This window comes from Protopterus annectens, chromosome 2.part2 (assembly GCF_019279795.1).
Source record: "Protopterus annectens isolate FY-2018-M chromosome 2.part2, PAN1.0, whole genome shotgun sequence".
Classification (NCBI taxonomy): Eukaryota; Metazoa; Chordata; order Ceratodontiformes; family Protopteridae; genus Protopterus; species Protopterus annectens.
Window position 1 is genome coordinate 660,715,631 of NC_056730.1, and position 27,101 is coordinate 660,742,731.

The 27,101-nt window shown below is 35.9% G+C and overlaps 1 protein-coding gene across 1 annotated transcript in view; it reads left to right on the forward strand.

The window, feature by feature from the left end:
• The window catches only part of LOC122795761 (kyphoscoliosis peptidase-like), a 395,881-nt gene that overhangs the window by 83,206 nt on the left and 285,574 nt on the right, over positions 1-27,101 (forward strand). The window contains exon 2 of the mRNA XM_044064081.1: positions 2,648-3,428. Within this exon, the coding sequence (XP_043920016.1) occupies positions 2,700-3,428 (729 nt within the window). The 5' untranslated portion in view covers positions 2,648-2,699. The remainder of the gene's footprint in view (positions 1-2,647; positions 3,429-27,101) is intronic.

Here is a 27,101-nt window from a genome sequence, read left to right on the forward strand (position 1 = left end):
CAAGAATACAAGATATTCAAGAATTTTCATTTTTTAACTTCCCACTGAAGTAGGCTGTAACATTTCCTGTTTTGATCAGTAAAATCAAAGCTCACTTCACTAAGACTATATTTTTTCAGTCATTACATCAAGTCAGATTCCGAAAGACTTGATCTCAGTGTAAGTGACGTACTTCTGTGTAAAGTCTATTTATAAAAAGGCTTACACTGGAGATCAGATTCCAAATGATCTGTTCTCAATGTAAGTGACTCACTCCAGTGTAATATACTGACATACATCCCTTACACCAAGAGCAGAGAGTATTTCAGAATCAGCATAGACTTACACCAGAGTAAATCAATTAGACTGAGAGCAAGTCATTTGTAATCAGGCCCATAATGTCCATATGCATGCAGACAACCCATAACTAACTTACTGAGCAGTAACTTATAACTAGTTTTCTTACTAGTGATTCATGAAATATCACATATACTATGTTTCAGATGAAGGCTAAATTTTTTACAGTTTCAACATGTAATAAAAATCACAACTTTGTAGTGATATACAACAGTGGCAATGTTAATAAGATCAGGCCTTAATATAAACATGCTATACTGTTTCTGAAACTTGATTATATGATCCTGCGTACATTATATAGTCTGTACACATAGTGGAGAATGTTCCCTAATGTGATCTATACAAACATCCTTTTCTTAAACATAGAAGCATAATAATTCATTACTGCGTGATTTGACAAAACATAATTCATCAAATGTGTGAAAGCAGATTTATTCCATTTCCAAAAATATACAACATACACACACACACACACACACACACACACACACACACATGCACAGAAATATACTATCATAAAGTACTATAACCTCAGAGTAAGTTACATTTAGATATTATGTAGGGAGTCTCCTCCACATAGAATGCTGGGGGGGTTCTTCCTGATACACAAAATGTTTCCACCGAAACACAGGTCAGCAGGTCTAATTTGATTAACTAGTTGTTCTCCAAAATCTGCCACATTCGACTGCAGCATACCCTTTAAAACAAATGTCACGGCTTTAATAATTGCCACTTTTCAGATTAAAATGACTTTCCAAACACCCAAGAGTAAAATATTCACTCAATCATCTCCATGGCAATAGATATAGAATTGTTTAGCACATTTTGATGATTTCTGGCCAATAGTAAATTGCAGATGGAAAATGTAGTAGTAAGTTTCCAAATATATTTAAAGATACCAGCATTCTAAGACAGTCCTTCATACTCAGTATGCTGTCATTCAACTTTCAGAATTGTTGTTTCTTTAGAAAACATTAACTGCGGCCTTTTGTTTTACATTAAGAAAAAGTCTGCTTTAAAACTTAGGTCAAGCTTCTTTTCTTCATAAAAGTTGATTCTCTAGTAAATGTGTAGCATTGACATATGGCAGGAGGCAATATGTCTTCCTGTTATTTTTCCCCAATGTGAAGTCTTACAGATATGTATTTGGAGTAAATTATAAGAAAGAAAAGCTGGTATGAACTTACTTTAGTCTACACAAAACAAACCCATAGCTTTGTTACTTTTGCATATGTAGACACAAATGTTCTTTGCAGGACTCAGAAAATGTGGGCACTGTCTTGTTTCTTTTTTTAAGCCATAACATACTTGACTACAGTGTCCCAAAATGAAACTAAATGGATCCCAAATAAAATCACCTTGTGGGCAAGACTGAAAATCCTTCTGCACTTATTCATAATATAATGCAGAATATCTGGATATAACAATAATAGTAAAAAACAAAGATTAAAATTCACTATTAAAACCATGAATATTTGTATGCATCATACTTTTCCAATTGTGATTTTTCTCTGAAAAAATAGTGTTCTGCAATATATATACAAAGTATGACTTATCATTGTGCCTCCCACCGAATGTAAACATATCTAAGACCATGTCTAACAAAATTGCTTCTTTCTCCAAGAGGTTCCAGTCTTGCTGATGGTTATATAGTACTAGATTTATTTATACAACATTTATTTACCAGTAAAGTCTGATTGGGACAAAGCCCTTTTTCAGCAGATGATGGGAAGAAATGCTCCAGATGCATGTGTTTGGAAGGTGTGAGGAAACTGGAGCACCTGGAGGAAACCTACGTGAACACAGGGAGGACATGTAGATTTCAACAGAAGGCACCCCAGCTGAGAATCGAACCAAAAAAAAACTCTTTCTGTGAAGTGACAATGCTAACTGCTGCACCATGATGGCCTGAATGTGTGTAGACACAGGACACAAAACTTTGCAATGTTCTTTCTTCCCGAAGAAGATATTTCTCTAAGTAGTGTTTCCTTTTCTTTTTTTCAGGGAATAATGTCTCACAAATTTTGGTAATCAATGTACCTGTTATCTCTTTGAGTTAGCTAACTGTCATTTATTAACTATTCTGTAATCTCTTTTAGCTGATTAACTGTTACTCATGTTAAAATTATATCAAATACTTTCTAGATGAAACTGAAACAAGACTCATTACTGACTCAGTTTTTATATTTTAAAGAGAAACTAAATAAATTAGCAATTAGTCTAAACTGACACTGACATTTTAAACTACATGGGACTGCAAGTCAACAAACTGTTTTATCTTTTTCACATCTTTCTTTCTTTCTCTTCCTAGTGCTTTATTTTAGCCTCCTGTTATGAGATCTACTTTTTAAAAATATGAGAAAATGGGTTATGATCATAACAACAAGAGTAATCATGTAAAACCAAAAGTAAAGATTCTAAATGCTTACTTAAAAGATGACAGTTCTAACAACAACTTCAAATGCACAACAAAACAGGTCAATTTTGTAGTTTATAAAGAGACAAAATCTAAACAGCCTGGTTTAAATGAGTCAACATATAGTAAAGAACTGGACTTGAGACCCAAAGATGTGTCATGCAAAAGTAACCAAGAACAAGAAACCTCAGAGTCCTATAAAGATGTCAATCAAGTGTTTCAAAGAAGTATTCAAGAAAAACAGGAAAACAAGACAATATCTAACAACAGAAAAGGACCAACATCTGTCCAACATACAACAGCCACAAAAGATATTGTCAGTAGTGGAAGAGTATTGCTTGGTAATGATATTTTTAACTTCTGGGCAATGAAACAGTCTATTGATACAGAAAATGGCAGGAACTTGAAGTGTACCCCAAAGAGACAACTATCTGATGAGACACAAATGCATAAGTCAGTCAAGAAAGCTACTCATGGAAAGATGTCAGATACATGCCTTCATCAGCTGTCATTCCATTCTGAAACAAATACGTCTAACTGTATTGGCATGGCCTTATCAGAGAACAAGATATCTTCTTCAACAACTGAACACAGGAGAAAGTCTAAAAAGGATCTCATCTCTGATTTCAGCATCTTTGATCGTGTGGATAACCGTGTCTTAAGCATTAGCAAGAAGGTAGGTCATGTAATTTATTGCATTTATATGTACATCTCTATTGCCACTCTGCTCAAATTTTGCTAAGTGCTTTGCAATGGTATTTTAATTATTTTTGCATTTTTCATAATAAGGGAAAAATTGTGATACAGTTAATCTCTTCATCAAGTGCCAACATAGATAACTGCTTTCACCACAATTGTCGGAAAAGTTTTAGATTTCCCAACTGGATTCCCAAATTGTTAATTACTCTGTCAAGATTAATTAAAATAATAGGTTAAAAATGTGGTGCACAAATCAGCAGTGAAGTAACACATTGATTTGTTTTAAAACTATCATCTTGGTTCTTGTAAATTTTCCAACATAACTATGAAAAAAGTAAGTGCTGGGGGTCATGTCATGCAAAAGGAAGAATGCAGACACACAAGCTGGTAATTTTCAGAAGATGCCTTTGCTTACATTTTAAGATATCATATGCTCAATGTGAATTATGCTTTATGGCAGTTATTAAGTTTGTTTTGCATATAAGAACCATTTAGCCCTATGCACCTACTAAGACTTCTACCTAATTCTAAATTGTATGGCTAGTCTTTATCTAGCAGCCCTTTGTGTTCCATTAACCAAACCAATACTTTTACACTAGTCTTATGTTAGCTTGAATTCCTTCAATGTTGTCAGAGTGAAAGACCTCCTACAAAATGTGTCTATTAACTACTTGTTCTCTAAAATGTACTTCTTCTTCTGATACTCCTAACCTTTTCAGCCTTTAACTTCAAATCAGTTTTATATGAACAAAATACTATCCATTTTCTTCATATATGAGTCTTAAGGAAGCATAAGTTTCAGTCATGCCACTTCCATTCAATCTGTTTTCCTCTTATACTTTCTGATAGCTTACTTTCAGCATACTTTTCATTTATTTACATTTAAATATTAGTACTAAAAAAATGTTTTAATAGAACTGCACATATATGCACATATATGATTTTTTTTTATAAATGAAACAATTATTTGCAAGCTTTGGTTATTCTGAATTTTACATCTCCCATATAACAGTTTGGAATATATTTTAAGGTTACACAGAGTTTATATCTATAGCTCTTTTTCACTACCTGGAGAAAATATGCATTGATTAATTTAAGCATTATTACATTTTAAATTTCAATTGTTTAAAAAGGAACTTTATTGCATAACTTTTTAACACTTGAATCTGCAAATGTTTATTTTTTTAAAGCCAAATAATTCTGTAAAATATGGAATGTTTCATGTCACACTATGCGGCATTTATTTTCAGTTCTTGCCTCGTACCCTGTTTCAAATTGATTACCTAATATGTAAGGCTATTTATCTACTGATCTAAAATGGAATAAATGTAAATCATTTTGTCATCAGCAGCAATTCACTTTCACTCAGTTTCCCAACTTCAGATGTAACAAAAATGTATATTAAAAGCAGAGTCTGCAATCTTTGTCCCCAATACCACCTATTATTGTACATTAGTCGCTTCATTCCTGTAATTCTGTAAAGGAAGTACAATTTGCATTGTCAGCAATTTGAATATCAGCAAACTGAGTGTTGATGAATCAACAGATGAAGATGTATTCCCTCATGTAGCATTGGTTTCTAGGACAGCAATATTACCTTTACATCTGTTTCCTGATACTGTTCTCTGAAAGGAAAATACTGAAGTACAAGTTAGCTAGTCTGCCTTTTCTTGTGTCATGTTCATTTATATTTTCCATGCAGTGCCTAAATACTCTTTATCATCTAGCAATCCTACTACACCATTTTTAATCATCGACCCATTATAAACTAGTTGCATTTTGACAGCCACGTCTTTATCTTTCTCTTTTTAAACTACATTATCCAATTATAGTCCCATCAAGAATATTTTGAATAAATCAGTTTAGTAGATGTATATGCAAAGAATTATCATAAAATGCATTCATTCAAAAGAGAGCTCACAAGACTAGTGATAATTCATCTGTTGGGAATAACATAAATAATAGTTATCCAGAAACAGAAATAATCCAGAGGTAGCAATGTAGTACTACACTTTAGAAAATTACAGTGATTGATTATAAAAAGCATAAAATATTCAAAAAGTGGAGATAAATGTGTGCTTGCTAAATTCCAGGAGCCTCAACAATAAAACTGCTGATTTAGAAGCTTTATGCTGCTTTGGAGACTGCTGATATATGTGTCATTACTAAAAGTAGGTTTAAATACCTAAAATGCATATCATAAATTCCAGGGTGTACTTTGTTTTACTGGTACAGATCTTATAGGATGGTGGTAATGTCTCAATATTTGTAAATGAAACAACTAAAAGCCAGAATCCAAGAAAAATCAGAACTAGAAAATTTTCAAACAATGATTAATATCTGTGGTATTAAATACAATATTTATCTCATATACTTTACTGTGTGTACGTCCGCTAGAAAGAACAATATTTCCTGACTAACTATTAGGATATAAAATCAGTGAAAATAAAATCCTTTTGGGGGTTCAAATACATGTTCGAATATAAATTAACTTTGTTACTGTAAGTAACCTGGAATATGTACATAAAATCATTGTAGGGATGACAATATTAAATATATCATACTGTCATATCTGGAGTCCTTCTCTTCCTCACCATGCCTACACCCTCTATAATTAGAACAGATCATGTTACCATCACCTTTAACCTATGAGTAAAATCAAAGTCTGTCATAAATAAATCATCATTTCTAGAATTTACCAGTGGAAAGTAAACTATGATGCAATCAATGGTGTTTATAGGAAAACAGACTGGGATACTATCTTTAGTTACCCAAATAAATCTACTCAGGATATAATTGCTAACATCTGTCTTTATGAATACATATCAGTAAGACACATAGGTAAATGTAACAAAAGTCCTTTCTGGAATTGCAAAATTAATAAGAAATGCAATAAAGTAGAATACATATACAGCTTTCAGAAACTGCTGTAATTATAGAAATAAATCTAAATTAAATAATCTACAGGAACATGTTATTTTTGTAGCTTAAAATGTAGCCATGGCTTAATTTCAAAGGTTGAGAGGAATTCATGGGTATTTTGTCATTAAAACAAAAAAATGAAAGCATTGCAACTGTGTTAAGTAATCAATAAAATATGAGATCACCAGTCTTCAGGATATAGGGAATGTACCTGCAGAAAAGTTTTGGGCCAAGCTTCAAAATAAGAATAGACATGTGTCAGGGTACTCGGCACATCAGGGAAAATATCACTTATGAAATTACAGATATGATAACTGCTGCCACAACTAAAATTAAAATCCTATCTTGCATGAGACCAGAAAGTGCATCTCATAGTTTCTCTTACAACATCAAAAAAAAAAAAAAAATGACTAAACCTCTATCAACTGTGTTAAGCAAAATGTTAGTGTGTGGTGTGGACATATGTCTGATAAATAGTGATAGAATGTAGTAATACTCTTTCACAAAGGAGAGTGGTCACATTCAATCCAAACAGCCCACTTACGCTGCATTGACAAGGTCACAAAAAGTCTGAAGCATGGTGTGTCTACAGCCTGTGGCTTTAGTGACCTCAGTGCACCTATAAAGATGAAAAAGTAATACATAAAAAGTCAATTTGCATACATCCCATAGGCCTCCCCTAAAGGAGGTTTAAGGTATTACACAGTGAAGGCTCTAGCTTGGCTGAGTCTTTCTTGCTGTTTTTTGGCCCAAATAATTTAAGATCTACTAGCCTAAGTAGTATTTTTATGTAGAATAATAGAATGCATCATAATGAAGCTCTTTGAGATAACACAGAAGAACTAATTCTGTTTGATATGTAATATTACATGCTATTTAATTTGATATCTTTGAAACGTGTACCATTCTTTGGAGGGATAATAGCAGGGCTTCATAAAGGGCTACCAGTACCCACTGTGTATCTTGGCCCTGATTAGATATTCAATGCTATTCCACAAAAGGAAATAACTGACAAATAATAACATTGAGTCAATCCATATCTAATTCAGTGGGTAGAACAATTGTTAAACAATACAACACAAGTCAGGGTGGGAAGATTAACTGGCTACCTTCCCCACAGTGCTCTGTACTGGTGCTATTTCTTTTTTTTAGGATTAGGATTAGGATTTTAGGACTCAGATATGCACATGTGAAATAGGATCTGAACAGCCAACTATGCTGGCAATTGCAAATCATCATCGTCAACCCCTTTTTCCCATTTTCTACAGGGGGTCGGAGTGTCATGTTAACTGTCACCATCCCTTTTGATTCAGTGTCACACTCCTGCCTTCTTCAACCCTCATGCCTGACTGTCGCAGAGCTTCTGTCACACAATCCATCCACCTCTTGGCTGGACACCCTTGTTTCCTCTTACCTTCTTCCAGTCTGTCCCAAATCATCTTCACCAAAATGCCATCTGCTTTTCTGCACATGTGCCCAAACCACCATAATTTGTTTTCTTTGATCTCAAATGGAGCTACCTTGGCTTCTGCTCTTACATCCTTATTTTTTATTCTGTCTCACAGTGTGCATCCTTCTTAGGCACTTTATTTCCATCACCTTTAGCTTCCGCATTTCTCTCTTTTACTGCCCTGGTCTCTGTATCATAATATTGTACTGGTCAGACTGCTGTCTTGTACCTCTTACTTTTCAGCTTCTTTGGCATTCTTCTGTCATGCACTACACTGGACACTCTATGCCAGTGGGCTTTAATCGCACTGATTCTAGCTTTGACCACTTCATTCAGACTTTCCTTCTACTCAACCATCCTTCCCAGATACTTGAAGCTATTAACCTGTTCAGCTATCTTCCCTTCTATCTCAATTCTCAGCTTCTTGTCATCTCCCCAATCTGCTCCCATTACCACTCTCTTATCTGTACTTAGTTTCATCCCATGTGCCTTCAGTTTTGCATTCCATTGCTCTATAATTTGCTGGAGGTCTTGCTCAGAGTCTTTCCATAAGCAACATCATCTGCATACAGTAACTTTGTTGATCTGTCCCCTCTGACCTGTTTGCTAATGTAGTCCATCACCAGTATGAACAGCAGTGGGCTCAGAGGTGAACCCTGGTGCACACCCACTCCCACTGGGAACCCCTCTGTGAGACCAAACACCATTCTTACTTGAGTCATTGAGTCCTTGTACACAGCCTGCATTAATTCTACCAATACTTCTGGGACTTTGAACCACCGCAGTACTGCCCAAATCAGCTTTCGTAGGACTTGTCATATGCATTCACCAAGTCTTGGAATAGACCCTTACCTCATCTATAGCTTCTTCTCAACTATCTCTCTCACTGCAAACATCAGGTCTGTTGTGCTGCATCCTGATCCAAATCCAAACTGCTCAACTCTCATTTTACTTTCTACTACTCTGCATATCCCTCTATCAAACACCCTCTTCAGAACTTTCATGCAATGTGATAGGAGTTTGATGCCTCTGTACTGCCCACAGTTGTGGATGTCCCCTTTTATCTTGTACACTAGTATGAGTATGCATATTTTCTAGTCATCTGGGATCCGCCTTTCTCTCCACTCTGCTATGAGTACCCCCAGGAGCCATTTCTCCCCTATCTCGCCCAGCATCTTTATCATATCTGCTGTGACCTCATCTGACATGAAAAAACATGAAAAACAGCCAAGCCACAGGATCTATACAATATTCATTATATATTGGTACCACAGCTTTTTGCCTTCTGGGAATAGATTCCAAGATAACATCTAATCCAGTTTATACACTAAGTGCTTCATTAATTAACCAATTACATACAATCAATCAAATAATTAAACAATTATTTTAATACAAAATTACTCTAAACATTAACCGTATTAAAATAATTTTTTAAACATAACATTCTGCAAAATCCTCATAAATAAACCTTTATAAAGTTAAATTACTATCTAAATTAATTCACCTTGGAAACAATGTCCTATAATTTATAATCATCCTACATTCTAATCTATTAAGTTCTTTTTTGAAACTACCTCTGCTACTCAAAATTGGCCATGCTAAGACACTAACAAATAAGCTACTTGCTAAGTAGCTGAGGTACCAGAATAAAGTGAATATCGTATAGATCCTGTGGCTCTGGTGCCTTGGCTGTTTTTTGTGTTTCTTTCATGTTTTGGTGACTGGTGTATTTAATGTGACCTCATCGGAGCCTGCTGCTTTCCCTGACTTCATTTTCCTTAGTGCTGTTCTTACTTCTTCTAGGGTGGGATCATTTTCTTCTCTCCTCATAGACTGTGTCTGTGGTAGTATTGCTTCTGTGGGGTTTTCATCATTCACAAACTACTGGAAGTACTCCTTCCATCTGCCTTTGATGTCCTGTGGACTGGTGAGCACATTGTTGCTGGCATCCCTTATGAAGAGTGTCTGACTATCTTCTTTATCTTTCTCTCTTTGCCTTGCAACCTGATATAGTTTCTTTGTGCCACCTACTGAGTCACTTTTCAGAAGCTGATAGAGTGCCTCTGATGCCCTGCTCTCTGCTACTGCAGCTCCTTTCTTAGCTTATTTGTTAGCCAACCAGTATCCTTTGCTAGTCTGGTCCTTCTTTTCTAACTCTGACTTTTTCCTGCACTCCTTCTTTCTTTTGATGACTTCCTGGGCTTCTGCATTCCACCACCAGCTTTCCTTATGTACCATAAAATGACATAAAATGGTGTAATAATTTCCCTCAAGTGAAGAAATAAGATAATATAATTATTTCAATACAAGATGCCAATGTTCTCAAACATGATCTACAAAAAAAAAAAAAAATAAATCATACTTGGTGTAATACTAATGAGCTTATCGTTATTGACAGTAGATGAGGCATCATAAGACCTGGCAAAAAAAACATAACTTGCAGTTACAAAATAAATGATAAAAAAAAAAAACATTAAAAGGCTAGAGTAAAATTTAACCAGTATATGTCGAGCAATGTCAGAAAAGTATATACTGTATTTTGTCTAATTTTAAGGAGCTTGTCTAGTAAGTTGAAGGAGATTATTACACCACTTTATTCCTTACTAATCCAATCCATTATTTAATACATTGTTGTGATTTGTAGCCTTCAAGATGGTCACTTGAAAGTACTTGAAAAGACACAGTGATTGGAAGCCAACTCTGTGACACAGAGGGATAAAGCCCTGATTACATTGCAGGTGACCTGAGTTTAAATAGCAACAAGGTTGCCTGTATCAGCTGATGGAGGAGGATGTCAGTGACCAACTTTGGTGGCTTCCCCATCCTGGGGAAGCAACAGTGACTTACTACATGGGTGGCACCTATTTGGTGTACTGGATGTTAAGTCTGCAGAGCTTCAGCCTAATGATCTCATGCAAGTTGCAAGGTAAACAGAGAGGAATAGAGACACTCCTTCCCTCAGAGGGCAGTATATAGTGGAGCTTGGAAGAGCCATCTCAGGTGAAGGGGGTGCTCCAAAGAGGGAGAGGGGTGGTTGCCCCACAGGGCTAATAAAAAGACATGTGCCTTACCACCTAGCTGTTGCCATGGAGAGGATGAGCTGGTTGTAGATTCCTTGGCAGAAATAAATGGGCTATAAGTCTCCCATTAGAATAAATAGGATTAATTGAATGGAGCTGTTGGAGCCATCACTCTCAGTCCTGCAGTGTATGGGGGATAAAAAAAAGAAAAGGAAAATGATTCTTTGCTAGAAATAACTATAAAATGTAGAAAAATCATAGATTTGGAAAAGTTGAACTATTGTTAAAGCAATTGCATTTGCTTGTTTGCTTACTACCAATTGTGACATTTTCAGAGGGTGGATGTTAAAATGAATTCCTTATCTTCTCACACTCTGGATTGGAGTGTCCTGCAGGACTCCATATTGGGCCTGTCTTTCTGCTGTTATTCACTGTGTGTCTGATCTTGTGTATATGCTCTACTTGGAAGAGTTCCTCAAGGATAATGGCTCATGTTATTCTGCCATGTTGGTGAAAACACATTTATAGCTCTCCTTTCTTCAACAATTTACTGTTGCTATCAGTCCCGTGTAAGAGCTGAACCACATCCATCTTTAGATGCAGAACAGTATGTTGACTCTCATTACACCAAAAACAATGGCAATGCCAATTCCTGCTATCTTTAAGGAATGATGTCTCTCTGCCTATGAATCAGTATATTTTTTGTTGGGATGATCCTATTGAAAATGTTTGTCATTTTGAATAATCCTTGATGATAAGGCAATACTTAGAGACTAAATGCCCACAGTCATCAAGTCCTTTTTTCTACCATTTAATAATCATCACCTGGTTCAAAATCCTTCTTTGAGCCGAGGATATTGCAGTGTTTGTCCACATCATGCTCACACAACCCTCTGAAAAAAAAAACACTATTTTATGTTGTATTTTCTTATGTTTAATATTTCAGTGATTTGTGATTCAGTGAAAAGGATTTCAGTCAAATGGGTTTTCAGTTAAATGGATTTTCAGTCAATTGCTTTTCAGTGAACTGGGCTTTCATTTTCAGTCAAGTACTGTTCAGTTAGATAACAGTAAGCCCTTTCTTCCATTGACCAGGTCCCTGCCTTCTCTTCTCTATTTACTGGCTGTCTGTCTCTCCCTGACCTGGTTCCTGCCTGACCCTATATAACCATGCCTAGTCTGGCCTCTCCCCACTCCACCCTGCTCTCCCTCTGGTGACCTCAACCCAAGTATTCCTCTTATCATCTGCACATCTTTACTACCCCACCCCCGTTATATCTTCCTGAGTTCTGTCACAACCCACCTTCTGGCACCATGTGCCACACATTAGCATCTCCACACAGGTCCTTCAGCCACACTGCTTGTCCATTCCTAACACACCATACACACCTGCTTCCCACTCCATTAGTCTCTCAATACTGTGGTTAGACAGATGTCCAATTTAGAGTCTATTTTTATAATGCATTCGTAATATGGTCAACTATACTTTAGTATATCATTAGACAAACCTTCCAGGTGTCAGCTAAATGCTCCATTTGATAGTAACAGATTTACAACCTAAAAGGGATTTGTCTTGCTTCTTAAGCAATATAGCTCCACCAGAAAGAAACTTATTAAGACTTCATTAATGTTACTCTGTATCTTAAAAACATTACCAAGAAAAATAGAACAATTCCACCAAGGCACGACTCCACTATATTCACAAGAACAAAGTTTATTAGAACACACCTCCTTGTAGAAATAAAACCATAAACGCTGTTATCACCACAAATGCATTTTCATCTCTTAAAGACTTCCTCAGATGAAATAGAAATGCATACCTATTACAATTCTTCCCTTAAATACCCTATACTAAATTAGTGCTATTACCCAATTAGTGCATTTTTTTTAATATAATTACATACACTTAATAAATAACCCTCCCTATAAAACCTTTAAAAAGTTTTTAAACACATACATAAATATCTACAAAAACCTTTCTCTAACCTCTTTCATTTCATATATATGTAAATATAAATACAAAAATATGAATAAAAATATATACTTATTTAATGCATACTAGAACCTTTTAAAACAATTTAAAACAATGTTCCCACATAAAACTATGTACAATAGCACCATCTTGTGTCCAAAGATGGAATTAAAGTGCTGCACATGTATTTCTTAAGCAAATAATTCCACCAATAATTGCAAAAATTATAAAAACAATTCATTTTGTTCTTTTTAACAAAGAATACATTTTTACAGAAACACTATAGTTTTACAGCCCTTCAAAACTGGGACAAGTGATACTGCATCATTCAGACCTGGAAATCTGGTAGCTTCCAATGATAGTTGCCAAAGTAGTTCTTTGTATTCAGTGGAAGTCTCCCATGGACCTCCTCTTATGTCTTTTGGAATTACTTCCAATACAAAGAAACTAAATTTGCCTTCTTGACAACTTATCATGTGTCTATAAAGTGCCTTTTTATTACATTTTGTCCTAATTTCATAATTGTGCTCGTATATTCTATTTTTTAACTTTCTTTCCGATTTAAATACATAAAATGCTTTGCAATGATCACAAAGCCCTATGTATTCTATCCCACTAGTGTCACAATTTGCATAGTCCCTACTACTAATCAATCTATCCCTACTACTGACTAGAATGGTGTCCCTCATGTGGATATACGGACATTGGGAACATCTTCCACATTTGAAAGTCCCTACTTTGCCCTCTTTGTACTTAAGGGCCATTTTTATTACCTTCTGGTATAGCTTTTAGACTTCTATCCCTTCTATATGTACATCTTAAAGGGTTATCAAAAATGCCTTCTAGGTCAGATATTTCTCCAAATCTGGTCCATTCTTCCTCTAAAATGTTTCTTATTCTTACTGCATCTCCACTATAATCAATCACAAAATTTCCTTCTCCTTTGTTGTTGTGGGAACAGATTGTTTTAAATTGTTTTAAAAGGTTCTAGTATGCATTAAATAAGTATATATTTTTATTCATATTTTTGTATTTATATTTACATATATATGAAATGAAAGAGGTTAGAGAAAGGTTTTTGTAGATATTTATGTATGTGTTTAAAAACTTTTTAAAGGTTTTATAGGGAGGGATATTTATTAAGTGTATGTAATTATATTAAGAAAAATGAACCAATTAGGTAATAGCACTAATTTAGTATAGGGTATTTAAGGGAAGAATTGTAATAGGTATGCATTTCTATTTCATCTGAGGAAGTCTTTAAGAGACAAAAACACATTTGTGGTGATAACAGCGTTTATGGCTTTATTTCTACAAGGAGGTGTGTTCTAATAAACTTTGTTCGTGTGAATATAGTGGAGTCGTGCCTTGGTGGAATTGCTCTATTTTTCTTGGTCTTGGCAGATTTTTCAGAGCAATTTACTTTTCCTGCTTGTTTTGATCTTAAAAACATTAGTTATTGTACATTAAAAAGAGGGAGGATAAATACGGTGGGACTTGAAATGGTAATTAACAAGCATGAAGAAAAGGAATAGGAGGATGTCTGAATTTTAATTGGCCTGAGAGAGCAGAAAAAGCAAGAGCCAGTAAGTCTAACAGCAAATGCAGAGCGGGAAGACTAGGAGAAAACTGTATCAACTGGTTTGTTTTCCTAAAGAAAATGAATTTCAAGTGACTATGTGCCTTAATTCCTTAATTTTAAGAACAATCCACATTACTCTCCCCTGTTTATTTGAGAAAATTTAGTAGCACATCAGCTATTTATACCTAAGCTCCTTTGTGAAGTATCATTTAGCATAGTAAGGCATTGATCCATTATGCCTTATTGTATTATGTGATAATCACAGGAGTAGATGTTTTGTGCACTGGAATCAACAATACCAGTTGTTGCTTCATAATACAAAGAGGCATAACTTACTTAATCCTTGACACATGATGGACAAAGGCCAGCTTACTGTCTACATATGTTGAAAGATCCCTGACTACTGGGTCAACTTTTAAGGATGTCTTATCAATGAAGTAATTAGCCTGGATGGATGTTTTCCAAAAAAGAACTCTATTTTTTTTCTTGGAATTGAGTGTTAACCTGTGACTTTAGCACCAGTCATTTGTTGATGTTATAACCTCTTATAAGATGTTGATGTCAGCAACATCTCAGATACTTCCCCATCTGCAGTCATCAGTGAACTTGGTCAACCAAAGGCCCTTGGCATTAGCCAAATAGGAGAGGTCTCAGGACATAGCCCTGAGATACCCCACTAGTAACAGGTCTCTTAATGGAGATGGTCTCACCAATCCTGACTTCCTGGTTCCTGTCTGTGAGCCAGCTAGCAATCCAGCAAGTTACACTGGGGTTTACACCCAGTTCGGTGAGTTTGACAACAATACCCGAGTGGGGTATTGTATCGAACACATTAGCCAGCTCCAGGTAGGCAGTATGCACTGGGTTCTGCTCATTCATTGCCTTGGTGTCCATCTCACAGAACTCCACCAGGTTCATTAGGCATGTCCTTTAATTGAAAAAGCAAAACTGGATTGGGCCCAGTGTCTGAAGGTTGCCTATGCCTTTGTTGATCATGTCCATGACAATTTGTTCCTTGGCTTTGCATATTAGATTAGTCGGACAAATGACTCTTTCGTTTCTAGATTCAGTTGAAGGTCCACCCTTGTGAAGTGGGATAACCATTGCAGTCCTCCAATCTCATGGCACAAAGCTTGCATTGAGGCTATAATTGAAAAGTGACTCAAATGGTCCTGATAGGTCATGTTTCAAGCTATTTAGGAGGCATCTCGGGATATTGTCAAGGCCACTAAGGCTTTGTTTTTGGCATTAGTGAACACCACCAGGACCTGCTTCCAGCTAATAGTGGGGGGTTATGCTAATACATATTTCATTGGGGGAAGGGGAGAGTGGTTGGTGAAGTCTGAACAGCTGAATTTGTCATATAGCAGATCCACTGTGTTGACCTGCTGTTTGAAGGTGACACCATTGACCACCAGTTTGGCACACCGCTGTGTGTTGCCTTTCAGGTTATGGACATAGCTACAGAAGGCCCTGTGGTTGTAATTGGCCTTGTTGGACTTAAGTAGTCTTCTTAGTTTCCTGGTTAGTTTAATTAAAGAGCTCTTGTCATTATGGGAGTTGCTCATCCTGATTTTAGACATGACTTTTTTTCTTTTGTTATATACCCACTTAAGGTTAGGACTCCACCAGTGTGGTTTGTTTTGAAAGTTTGTTTTTGGGCTTACTTCTAGTTGGTACAGCAACCTCTATACAGCCATTTACATGGATGTACAATGTCTCTGTGAAGAATTCAATATAGGTTGTTCTGTACTTGGGGTTAGGGGGGTCAATGAATTTTGGCATACTATTGCTTAATAGGATGTAGTTTGGTTTGGAATACTCCCTAAGTGTTACAGAGTTTGCGGAGTTACTGGGTTAATTTTTATTTTGAAGAATACAACTTTGTGGTCTGTCCTCACCAATGAAGACGTTACAGTGGGGAGTGCAGAACTCTCCCATATTGGTGAGTACCAGGTCCAGTATGTTTGAACCTCTGGTGGATGTGTGCACTATCTGGTCAAGGGTATTTGTGCCAATAAAGTCCAGGAATCATTGTGCTTATGAGTATGAGGCAGTGTCTACAGAGAGGTAAAGTTTCCCATGAATAGGATATTGCGTTTAAAGGTGAGTGTCTTCAGTAGGTCTAGGTATGAGTTATTGGGTTCTTAGGACATAGAGGATGATTTGTACCTTCCTAAGATATGGTATAGAACTTTGTTTATGGTAATTTGCACATGGATAAATTCCAGGGCGTCATCCTGTTTAACCAGCCTACAGGTATACTTGTTGCAAATGTAGATTGAGACTCCTCCAACTTTTGTCCCTGTCTGTGGAGTTGATTGTCTAAATGTGTGGAAGGCATTGAAGCCTTGCACTGCCAGAGTACTTTCTGTAGATTTAAACCATATCTTACTAATGGCACAGATGTCTATAATCTCCAAAGAGAGGAGATCTTGTAGGGTGTGGGGTTTCTTGTTTAAGCTGCTAGTATTGAGCAGTGATACCTTTAGGTTTCTTTGGGCTTTATTAGCTATGTTGATAGGTTTGTCAATTTGGCATTACTTAAAAAAGGCTCTGAGGGAATGGATAAAGTTTTAGCCAACATTTGGAAGCCTAGAGACAGGTATAGACCATACTTTGAAAAGCAACATGGTTTGTTAACAATGTCCTCCCATACTGACAAATATTGAATCCTGCCAGAAAAGACATCAGAAGCTAGGCTAATTATTGAAGTAAATCATCTTTTGTTTGTACTGTAACATCATCTTTGGTGAAGGTAGAATGGTGATCAATGCAAGGCACATACCTGCCTGAGACACATATTCAGAGGGATGAATAATATTTCTCTTCATAAAGTCCACTGAGGTACTCCTCTGGTCATTACCACCCACATGGACTCATACTGGTATCTGTAGTGTATTGACCTGTGTGCATGTATAAACAACTAAGCATCACCTTCTCCTTGTTCAATCTGCTGAGTTGGACATCTGAGTGCTGTACAATGGAGTCCCCTATGACAAGAGTCCTGAATAATGTGTTTGCTTGCCTTATGGGCTTTGCTCTTGGGGCTCCACTAGGTGTAGGCATATGTGTGGTATTTGGTGTTGCTTTTGGTGAGTGCTTTAGAGATTCATGAGAATAGATGTTGCTGTTTATAGACTTAGGATGTCTTTGAGGTTTGACAAGAGTGATCTTTAGTACCGCAGCATAAGCTGGTCTATGTGCGTATGTGTACATTTGAGCTGATGAGGCAGTTCTAACCAATTTTGGCTTCTTTAGTACTATACAGTGGTGGGTTCTGAAAGAGGTATTTGCTGCAAATTTAGCAACCTTGTTATAACATTGTTCAAGTTTTGATTTTTGTGATGTAAGGATGAGAGTGCAATGAAGAAGTATGGGGGAGATTAATAGTCGCAAGTGTAGCTTTAGTTGCATCGGTGAGAAAGTTTTTGGCTATTCCTAGTTTTTTATGAGTATTTTGTATGCAATTTTGTATATGCAGGTTGAATTTATGAGTATCATCCACTATCATCTCTAACAATCTGCTATGAGAAGTGACTTAAATGGTTGTATTATCAAGACTGAGGACTTTAAATTTAGTTATTTTTTTCAAGAGAGAGGGACTTGGAGAAAAAAGTAGTAGTTTTTTGGGATGAGCATGAGTTGTGAGTTATAAAGCCATGTTTAATTGCTGTTAAGTCTTCTTGAATAATTTTTTTGGAGGTGTGCTGTCAGATGTGCAAATGAGTATAGAGTCATCTGTGTACTATATTAGTGAGGCCTGTTGTGTGGATGAAAAAGCTCACTGTACTTTAGAGACATAACCAAGCACCTGTTTACAATTAATAAGAATTCTACCTGGACATTTTAAGTAATCTGGCATGCATAGTCTGCTTGGATCTGTTAGAAAACAGTCGGGTAGCCGTTTGGGGATGATAGCAATGTGTCATGTGACTGCATAATGTTTAATGTCTCAAAGAGTTTGCTTTTCAACAGTACTGCTTTGCAATGAAGCAGTGCTGTGAGCTTATGGTTTCAGGGTTGTAGCTTGTGGGGAAATGTCTAGTGAACTAAATGCCGGAACCCATTCTACTCTTTTTGGATAGCCAAATTGCATTATTTGTTTTTAGTCCCTTCCTTCTAGGAGGTGCAAGGCTACTTAGGATATTCAGGAAAGTTGTATTAAATTAGTTTACAGCATCATCTAATGGTAGGATTTTAGATAATGGGGTAAAAATGAACATTCCTGGGTTAAACTTGCTGTTTAAGTGGCTGTGTGAGATGTCTGGTTTTATAGATTGGGATATGATCACTAAGATGGTCAGACATTGCACCTGTGGTGGTGCATTTTCTAGGGTCTGATACTAGAATCCATTCTAACAGGGAATCTGATATCTTGCTATAATGTGTGAGGCTATCAATTAGTTGTGTGAAACCAAGTAAGTTCATGCTATATGTAGGGGCGTTGCAGTTTATGTCCAACCAATAAACATTCACATCACCTTGTAGTATTTTTTTCTTGTGGAATTGTTATGGATATCCTGCGTAAGATATCTTCCTGTATCTTCCTGTATAGCTGCATTGTCACCAGGAGGGATATAAAGAACAGTAATACATATTTGTTTATAATTGTTTAATCTCAGGTGTAACATGATTAATTCATCTAATGAGAACTACTCCAGGGAAATTGAATTGTTTGAGTGAGAAAGATTGGGTAGATTATAAGTGATGTATAATGTTTGCAAATGGGAGTTTGTCAGTATGATTTGCAGACATGGCATGGGGTAGTATCAGGGTAGCGGATCTTTGGGTGTTGGAGCCCTGAGTCATTTTACAGACTGCCTCTGTTCATAAGGGACATAGGCAGTACCCCATGAGTGAATTTAAGGTTCCCTATCCATTTATCCAAATTCTTTTTGAAGAGAGTGAAGGATGGGCTTTGTTTTATGAAGATGGGAATTTTATCCCATAGACGAGGTAGCCTTTGGTATATGAATCTGTCTCTTCAGCAAGTTCTGTTAGAGTCACAAATAAGGTTCAAGTCCATGGAATAGTAACCTTTAAATATTTTTTCTTGTAAATATGTAACATCTTCATAAGGGCTGTATCAGAGAATGCCTTAAATGTTAGGCAAAAGTCATCTCTCAATAAATGATATGAAACAGAATAAAGGGATACGGCCTTTAATCAGTCTGCATAAAACAAGTGTCTTATGCTTTGTATTTTTTTAGTGAGAAACCTCTGGGGCCACTCCATTTGGTATAAGTTTCTGATTACACACAGAAGGAAACATTGTACTCAATTATGGGCCTGATGAGGGCACAGTACAAAGGCACTATGACTTCCTTTGTGCTTGTTGCCATGCCTTTACTTATAAGCTGAGCTACACAGAAGGATTTTCTCACTACCGTAGCTACCTGGTGGTCAAAGTTTAGGTGATTATCTATCTGTGTTCCTAGGTCCCTCACCACTGGGTCTAGTTTTAGGGGTGTGCTGTCAATATTATAATTTGCAGGGATATCTGGTTTACTGAAGGGCACAATTATGCATTTTGTGGCACCAGTCGTTTGTCATTTTTAGTCCTATCTTTATACATCGAATCACTTATAAGTGTACGCAAATGGATGTACCATTAAACGTGGATAAAATTATACTGGTATGCAATAGAAAGCATGTATTTAAGAACACTTTTTTTAACAACACTTATTTTGGAAGGAAGTTGAAATTAATGATAGTACTCAGTACAGTGATTTGTAGATAATGTCTATATTGACATTATTTACTTATTTATTTTGTTAGTTGTTTTTGTTGACCGTGAAAGTCAGACTGGGATGAATACCATTCTTCAGCAGAGGCCTAGACGGAGAAGCTCCACATTTACATACGTAGACAATATAGGGTACCTTTTCTTTTTTGACATTCTAAATAATATTACATCTTAGTTACCTATGCATGTAAACATACATCATAGTTAGCTGTATAGACAATTAAGCCTAAGAGCTTGCATAATACGGTAGGAAGGAAAAAAAAACAATAAGAAAAAGAAACATTGTATTTACATAAGGCTATAGAAAGGTAAAGAAAAAACAAAAATTAGTAGGAGAAACATTGCATTTACATTTTAGATTGTTGTCAGAAAGTAGTGGTACAAGGAGGAAGAAAAAAAGAGCAGCTGACAAAAAAGAAATAAAATGTAGTAATTGTTTACAGTAGGAGAGAAAGAAAATTGTATGAAGCTCTGCTTGAGATGAGTAAAGAGCAGATATGGTTACTTGTTTTTAAAACTTCTGTGAGAAAGTCATTAAAGTAGTTTAAGTATATGTGGACACTTTCTACAAAAGGCCCTACAAGCATTAGAGAATAATCATAGAAGGTTCACTAGGCACAAGATTATAATTATGGAATGAAAATAAATGATGTGCTCAACAAAGGTACAGGCAGCTTAGGGTAGTCACATTCTTATATATAAACTCTACTGAAATTCAGGAATATTTGAGATATTGCATTTATTTTTTTTTATCACAGTATGATAGCATGTTATAAACATCATATTTTGTAAAGCTGAACAAATTATAGAACAGGTAAATTATTTATTTATTTATCTATTTCCAATTTGATGACCGGGGGAAGTCCACTGAGCCCAGCGAGCTCACTTTCAGTGGAGGCCTGGGGATAAAAGCTCCACAGTACAAGATACGAGTAGAGATACAAAAAGTAAAATCAAAACAATGCTAAATACAAATACAAATCTAAGTCAAAGAAAAATATTTACAATATTTACATAAAAAGAAACAATTGTAGTAATTACGTTGTGAACAGTTATGAGACTGAAGTGAGGTAAGCGAGGTAAGGTGGAAGACTGCAGGTACATTTCCATTTAGAAAAGAGGTAGGAATGAAGCTGAGTTGGTATTGGTTTTTATTCTTTTTGTTCTTGTTGGTGCTAGAGAGTTTAGAGCATTTAGGAAAGTGGAATTAAAAAAGTAGATGGCATTGTCAAGTGGAAGGGTTTTTAGCATGTTCCAATTCATTTGTTTAAGGGAATTTAAGAATGTGCAATTGGCATGGCTTGGAGAACTGTTGTATCATATATTAATGACTGGACTGATGAACTAAATAGTGTTAGGCATAGAACAAATAGAACAGATTTAGGAAATGATGCATCTACTTTCTGCAAAGAACATTCAACTTTTATGAAAGATGATGAGGCCCCTGAGAACTATGGAATTGTGGATGCAAGTATTCAGCAATCTGAGGATCTGGTTTGTTTAGAAGGAAACAAAAAAAGAAATAAAGGAAGACGTTCTCAATAGATAACAAGGAAGAAAAAGAAACTGACTAATGACTGTAAAGGAAAGAGAATACGTAGTAAAAAGGATTCTGCCTTGTTATGTAACACACTGGTGACAGGGAATGAAGATATCTCTATCAGAAAACCCTCAGTCTACAGAAAAAGGCATCACCTTACCAATGGAAAAGGTAGAAAAAAGAGGCAAGGGGCAGGTGCAAAGGAAGAAATCAAAACTGAACGTGGAAGGATTGAAGAACATTACAGTAAGAAAAAAGAAGAGAAAGACAGATGCTGACTACATGGCTCAAGCTGTGAATTTAAAGTGCCAGCTGGATGAGAATTTAATACGCAATGAAAACAGCGGAATTAATAAGACTAATAGTGATGAAGATCTATCCTTCATAACAATTGATAGAGCAGAAATGACTGTATTAGAAGCTGAAGATTCTTCAGAGATGAACCAAAAAAGAACACAAACTAGTAAAAACAAAAAAAAAAAAAAACAAAGAAACACACCAAGCCAGCAGGATGCTGGCTTGGTGTGTTTCTTTGGTTTTTTATTCTTCAGAGATGGTCAACAAAGATATTCTTGTAATTGGAGATTCAGTTATTAGAGGAACTGATACTTACATCTGCAGAGATGATAATGAACATCAAATAGTGTTATGTTTGCCAGGAGCAAAAATAGAAGATGTGAAACAAGCCTTTGAATGCCTTAATGTAAGAAAGTATGGATCTGTTTTTATTCATGTTGGTACAAATGATGTCGCCAACAAAGATTCTCTGACTGTTAGTCGGGAACTGACAGCCCTCCTAGATAGTATAGCTTGTACTTGTGTTAGGACATATTTTTCACAAATCACCTATAGAAAGGATAGTCAGGTCACTGAGAATGAAAAGATTTTTTGGATAAACACCTACATGGAAAAATATCCTGTTTTAAAAAATGGAAATGTATAGAGTATCCAAGCCTTCTTTTGGGCACACGTGTTCAGAGACGATGGTCTGCATTTGTCTAGATCAGGGAAGAGAATTTTTGCAGCAGATTTTTTGCAATATTTGACAGACACTAGCCAGGATTTTTGCCAGGTCAAAAATGTAACAGTTCACAGATAGCAACATTTGATGCATCTCTGATGGTTGTTAATGCTAGGAGCATTTATAATAAAGTGTTTTTATTAGAAAATTTGCTACGGTCCCATAAGATTGATGTTGTTATAGTTTGTGAAACATGGTTAAAGAACAATGACTGGAAACCAGTTCTGTCAGGGTATAAATGTTTTTACTGTAACAGACATTCTAACAAATAATCAGGTGGAGGTGTTATGATAGGCATTAAAGATAGCTATGCGACTTGTGATTATTACATGTTCAGTGATAATACCAATACTATAGACTGTGTAACTGTGACAATAAAGACAACCCTGGAACATATAGCAATTGTTGGGAGTGTACAGACCACCAAAGTCAAGTGCAGATGACCTAGAGGAATTCATACATTTCTTACATGAAACACAAGAGGGAAGAATAATATTAGCTGGGGACTTAAATTTACCAGAAACAGACTGGAATAATATTGATTCAACAACGTTAGTAAAGAAATTATTCACAGAGTATATTCAGGAACAACAAATGCTTCAGATTGTAAAAAAACCTACCAGGGGATGGAATATATTAGATATTGTTTGTGTTCCTAAAGAAATCACTTAATCACTTTAACTTCAAGTCAAGTTTTACCACCATTGATGTGCAGTGATCATGGGGTCATAAAGGTTAATTTGTTGCTAGATGATTCTGCCAAACTGAAATCTAAGTCAATGCAGAGAAGGTTAATTACAGATTATAGGGAAGCAAAAAAGTTGCTATATAAAACTGACTGGAGTGAGGTGTTCAGTGGAAAAACTGCAGATAGAATGTGAAAAGTTTAGAAAGAGAAATTGTTTGAGTGCAAAAAGTCAAAAAAATGTTTAACATCAGGATCTAGGCAGGTAACATCAGGGGGGGTATATTTCCATAAGAACAAGATACCTGATTAAGATGAGAGACAAAAAATATAAGAAATGGAAGAAAGGTCGAACTACAACTTTGAAAACTGAAATAAATTAGCTGGACAAACAGATTAAGCATAGTGTCAGACAAGATCAAGACAAATTTGAAGAAAATTTATATAAAGATATTGAGCATAATAGGAAACCTTTTTATAGATGCATAAGATGTGGAAGGAGTAAAGAAACACAAACTTCATAAACTGTGTGCAGATTCTAAAATTTATTCTCAGACACAACAGATTATAGATATATTTACAAAATCTTATGCAAAACAGTTTGGCTCCACAAAAGGGGTCATAAGTTGTCCTAGTGACATCTAGGTAACACCAGATACTGGAATCAAATTAGATTATATTGAAAAAGAACTGTGCAAACTGGATCCAAACAAAGCACAGGGGGGGAGACCGAACAAGTAATGATTTGAGAACACTTAAGCAAGAACTTACACTGCCATTACATCTATTATTCACTAGATCATATAAATATGGGGAGATTCCTCAAGATTGGACACATGCACTCATTAAACCTGTCTTTAAGGGAAAGGGGAGTAGGACAAACCCAGAATCATATAGACCCTTACATCTGCTTTCATGTTGTGGAAAAATAATGGAGAAGGTAATACTGGATAAGTTATTGTCAGAAATGGATAGGTTGGGACTTCAAACCATATATCAGCATGTATATGTTGAAAATAGATCTATTACCACCTGTAACATGATGTTCTACAACAATATAATAACAGCTATGAATGAAATATTGTGCTGTGATGTAATTTATATAGATTTAAATTCAGCATTTGACAGGGTCATGCACAAAACACTGATCAATAAATTAGTACAACTAGGTATTGATGTACTGTTGATAAGATGGATAGCTGCATGGCTTACAAATAGGACATGGCAAGTATCACACACCAACTGGACAGGTGAAATCCTTGGTTATAGTCAAGGTGTCCCACAGGGCTCTGTACTAGGCCCTTACTTGTTTAGACTGTATCTTTCAAACCTTACTTTTTCATCTGAGGTGTTCTACAGTCTATATGCTGACGACCTGAAATTGGGTAAACTGATTACAAGTGTTATAGATAAGGCATGTCTGCAAAATAATTTGACTAAATTGACCATTTGGGCACAGAAGAATAATATATTGATAAATACATCAAAAACCAAGCATATGAGATTTGGGAGACATAAACTGAAAGGTGAATATTTAATACAGCACACAGTGTTTGAAACTGTAGACTCATTTAAGGACCTGGGTATATGGGTAGATTCAGCTTTGAGTTTTTCTAATCATATCAACCAATTGGCTAATGATAGTTATAGAACTATAGGTTGTATAAAAAGATTTATAAAGTCTAGGAAATCAAACATAATAAAGTCATTGTTTGTTAGTTACATTAGACCCAAACTTGAGTATGGAATAACAATATGGAAACCCTATAGGAAAACGAGCATGAATAAACTGGAAAGAGTACAGCAGAAATATACTAAGGGCATCCATGGATGTAAAAATCTAAGTTATTATGAAAGACTAAAATATCTGAACTAGTACAGTGTCTCTTACAGATATTTAAGAGGAGATCTTATTCAGGTATATAAGGCATTTAGGGACAACTACCTCTGGGAATGTTTGGGGTTATCAAAAAGTACTAGAGAATCGTCAGATAACCTATGTAGAAGATTCTATAGGAATGAGAAGTGTACTAATTGGTTCTCTGACAGAGTAGCTGATGCTTGGAACAGACTACCAAATTACATTAAAGCAAGTACTAGTTTAGATATTTTTAAGAACAGCCTGGACATTTATTATGGGAACAAGTGTTTTGGCATATTGGTAAGCTAGAAGGGCTTTAATGCCCGTGCTTGAAACATTTTTATGTATGTATATATGTATGTATGTGACGGGGTTGAAGTTACTGAGGTTACGTGTCTGCATGTAGTGATGTTGATGTAGGGGGGAGGGGGTTGAGGGATGGGCAAAGGCTGGTAGGTGTCACTGATGGAATCAGGAATAGTGCCAGAGTTGGAAATTTTATTTAGATGGGATACTAGGATCCAGTCAAGAGTGGAACCTGGGGACAAATAAATGGGATAAATGGACACATAACTGAAATAAAGAAACCATAATCATGTGATTTTGCACTGATGCTATGGTGTACATACCCATATTTAAAATCATTTACAAATCCACAGAACAAAATTTTGAAAGGGTATAGGCATCAACTAATCTGTTGAATAAATGGTCTAGGTTGCAATGATCTGTGGTTTGTAACACAGCATCTTTATAATAATTACTCTAGAGAGTGGTAGAACACTATAATGAGCTGCCTTTAAAAGTTAAAACTGCTAAATATTTGAGTTACTTTAAAAGCAAAGTAGATAAAGATATGGATATGGTTGGTGCACAAAAATAATACTCCATAGCAACCATAGTTTATGTTGCCGATTACCTGAGGAATATGGTATGGTATGCAGTCACCTTTTCATATACCAGATACTATGAATGCATTCCACCAGTCTAATCTCTCTTTAATGGACTGTAAACAAGCATATATACATAGAGGTTGCAGTATAAATATAAATAGATTTTCAAAATCATATTCACTTAAGAAGACATTGAGAAATAATCAAAGTAAGGGAAATCCCAACACAAAAAGCTACCATCCCGAAGCAGACTTAAAACTGGTATCCACAAGTACAACATAATATCACTGCAATATATTTGAAAATGTCAATAAGGGGCATGTGCTAGATGAAGCCAGAACCATGCATCTGTCAAAGCCCATGAACACTCAGCAAGCAACATATCAACTTGGGGGGGGATATCAACTAAGTTCTTCCTTCCCGTAATAACAGTGGACTGTAAAGACAGGCAATGCTCAAGTAACATCCCTTGATCTTTGTTTACAGATGTGGGCCAGACTGTAACACTTTCTCAGGTCAGATACTTAAGAGTTCCAGGTTCCTGGATTTTGATCTAGGGCAACAATAGTCACACCTGAGCAATAACCTCTTCCACTTCCTTCAGCTAAAATGTTTCACAGATAGCAAAGTAAAAGACACATTCTTTCACCCTCATTTTATTTATGGGCAGGGACTTCCTCACCACGTCCTATGACTGGGGTCATCTTCTCTACAAATCACAATACAACAATCTTCTTGGAAGTTCCTGCGCTTGAGTAGCACATGCCTAGTATCAGCATATGCTGTGATGTTGTACACATACTGCATAAATGTGCCTAGCCATTGTGCTTACTAGTTACCAGTTCACCCTAACAACAAGTCAGCAAAGTTTCTGCAAATCAAGACATAACAATGAAGACATGATACCTAAACTGCTGACAATTAAGGGCCTAATAACTAGTACCTTAAGAATGAATTC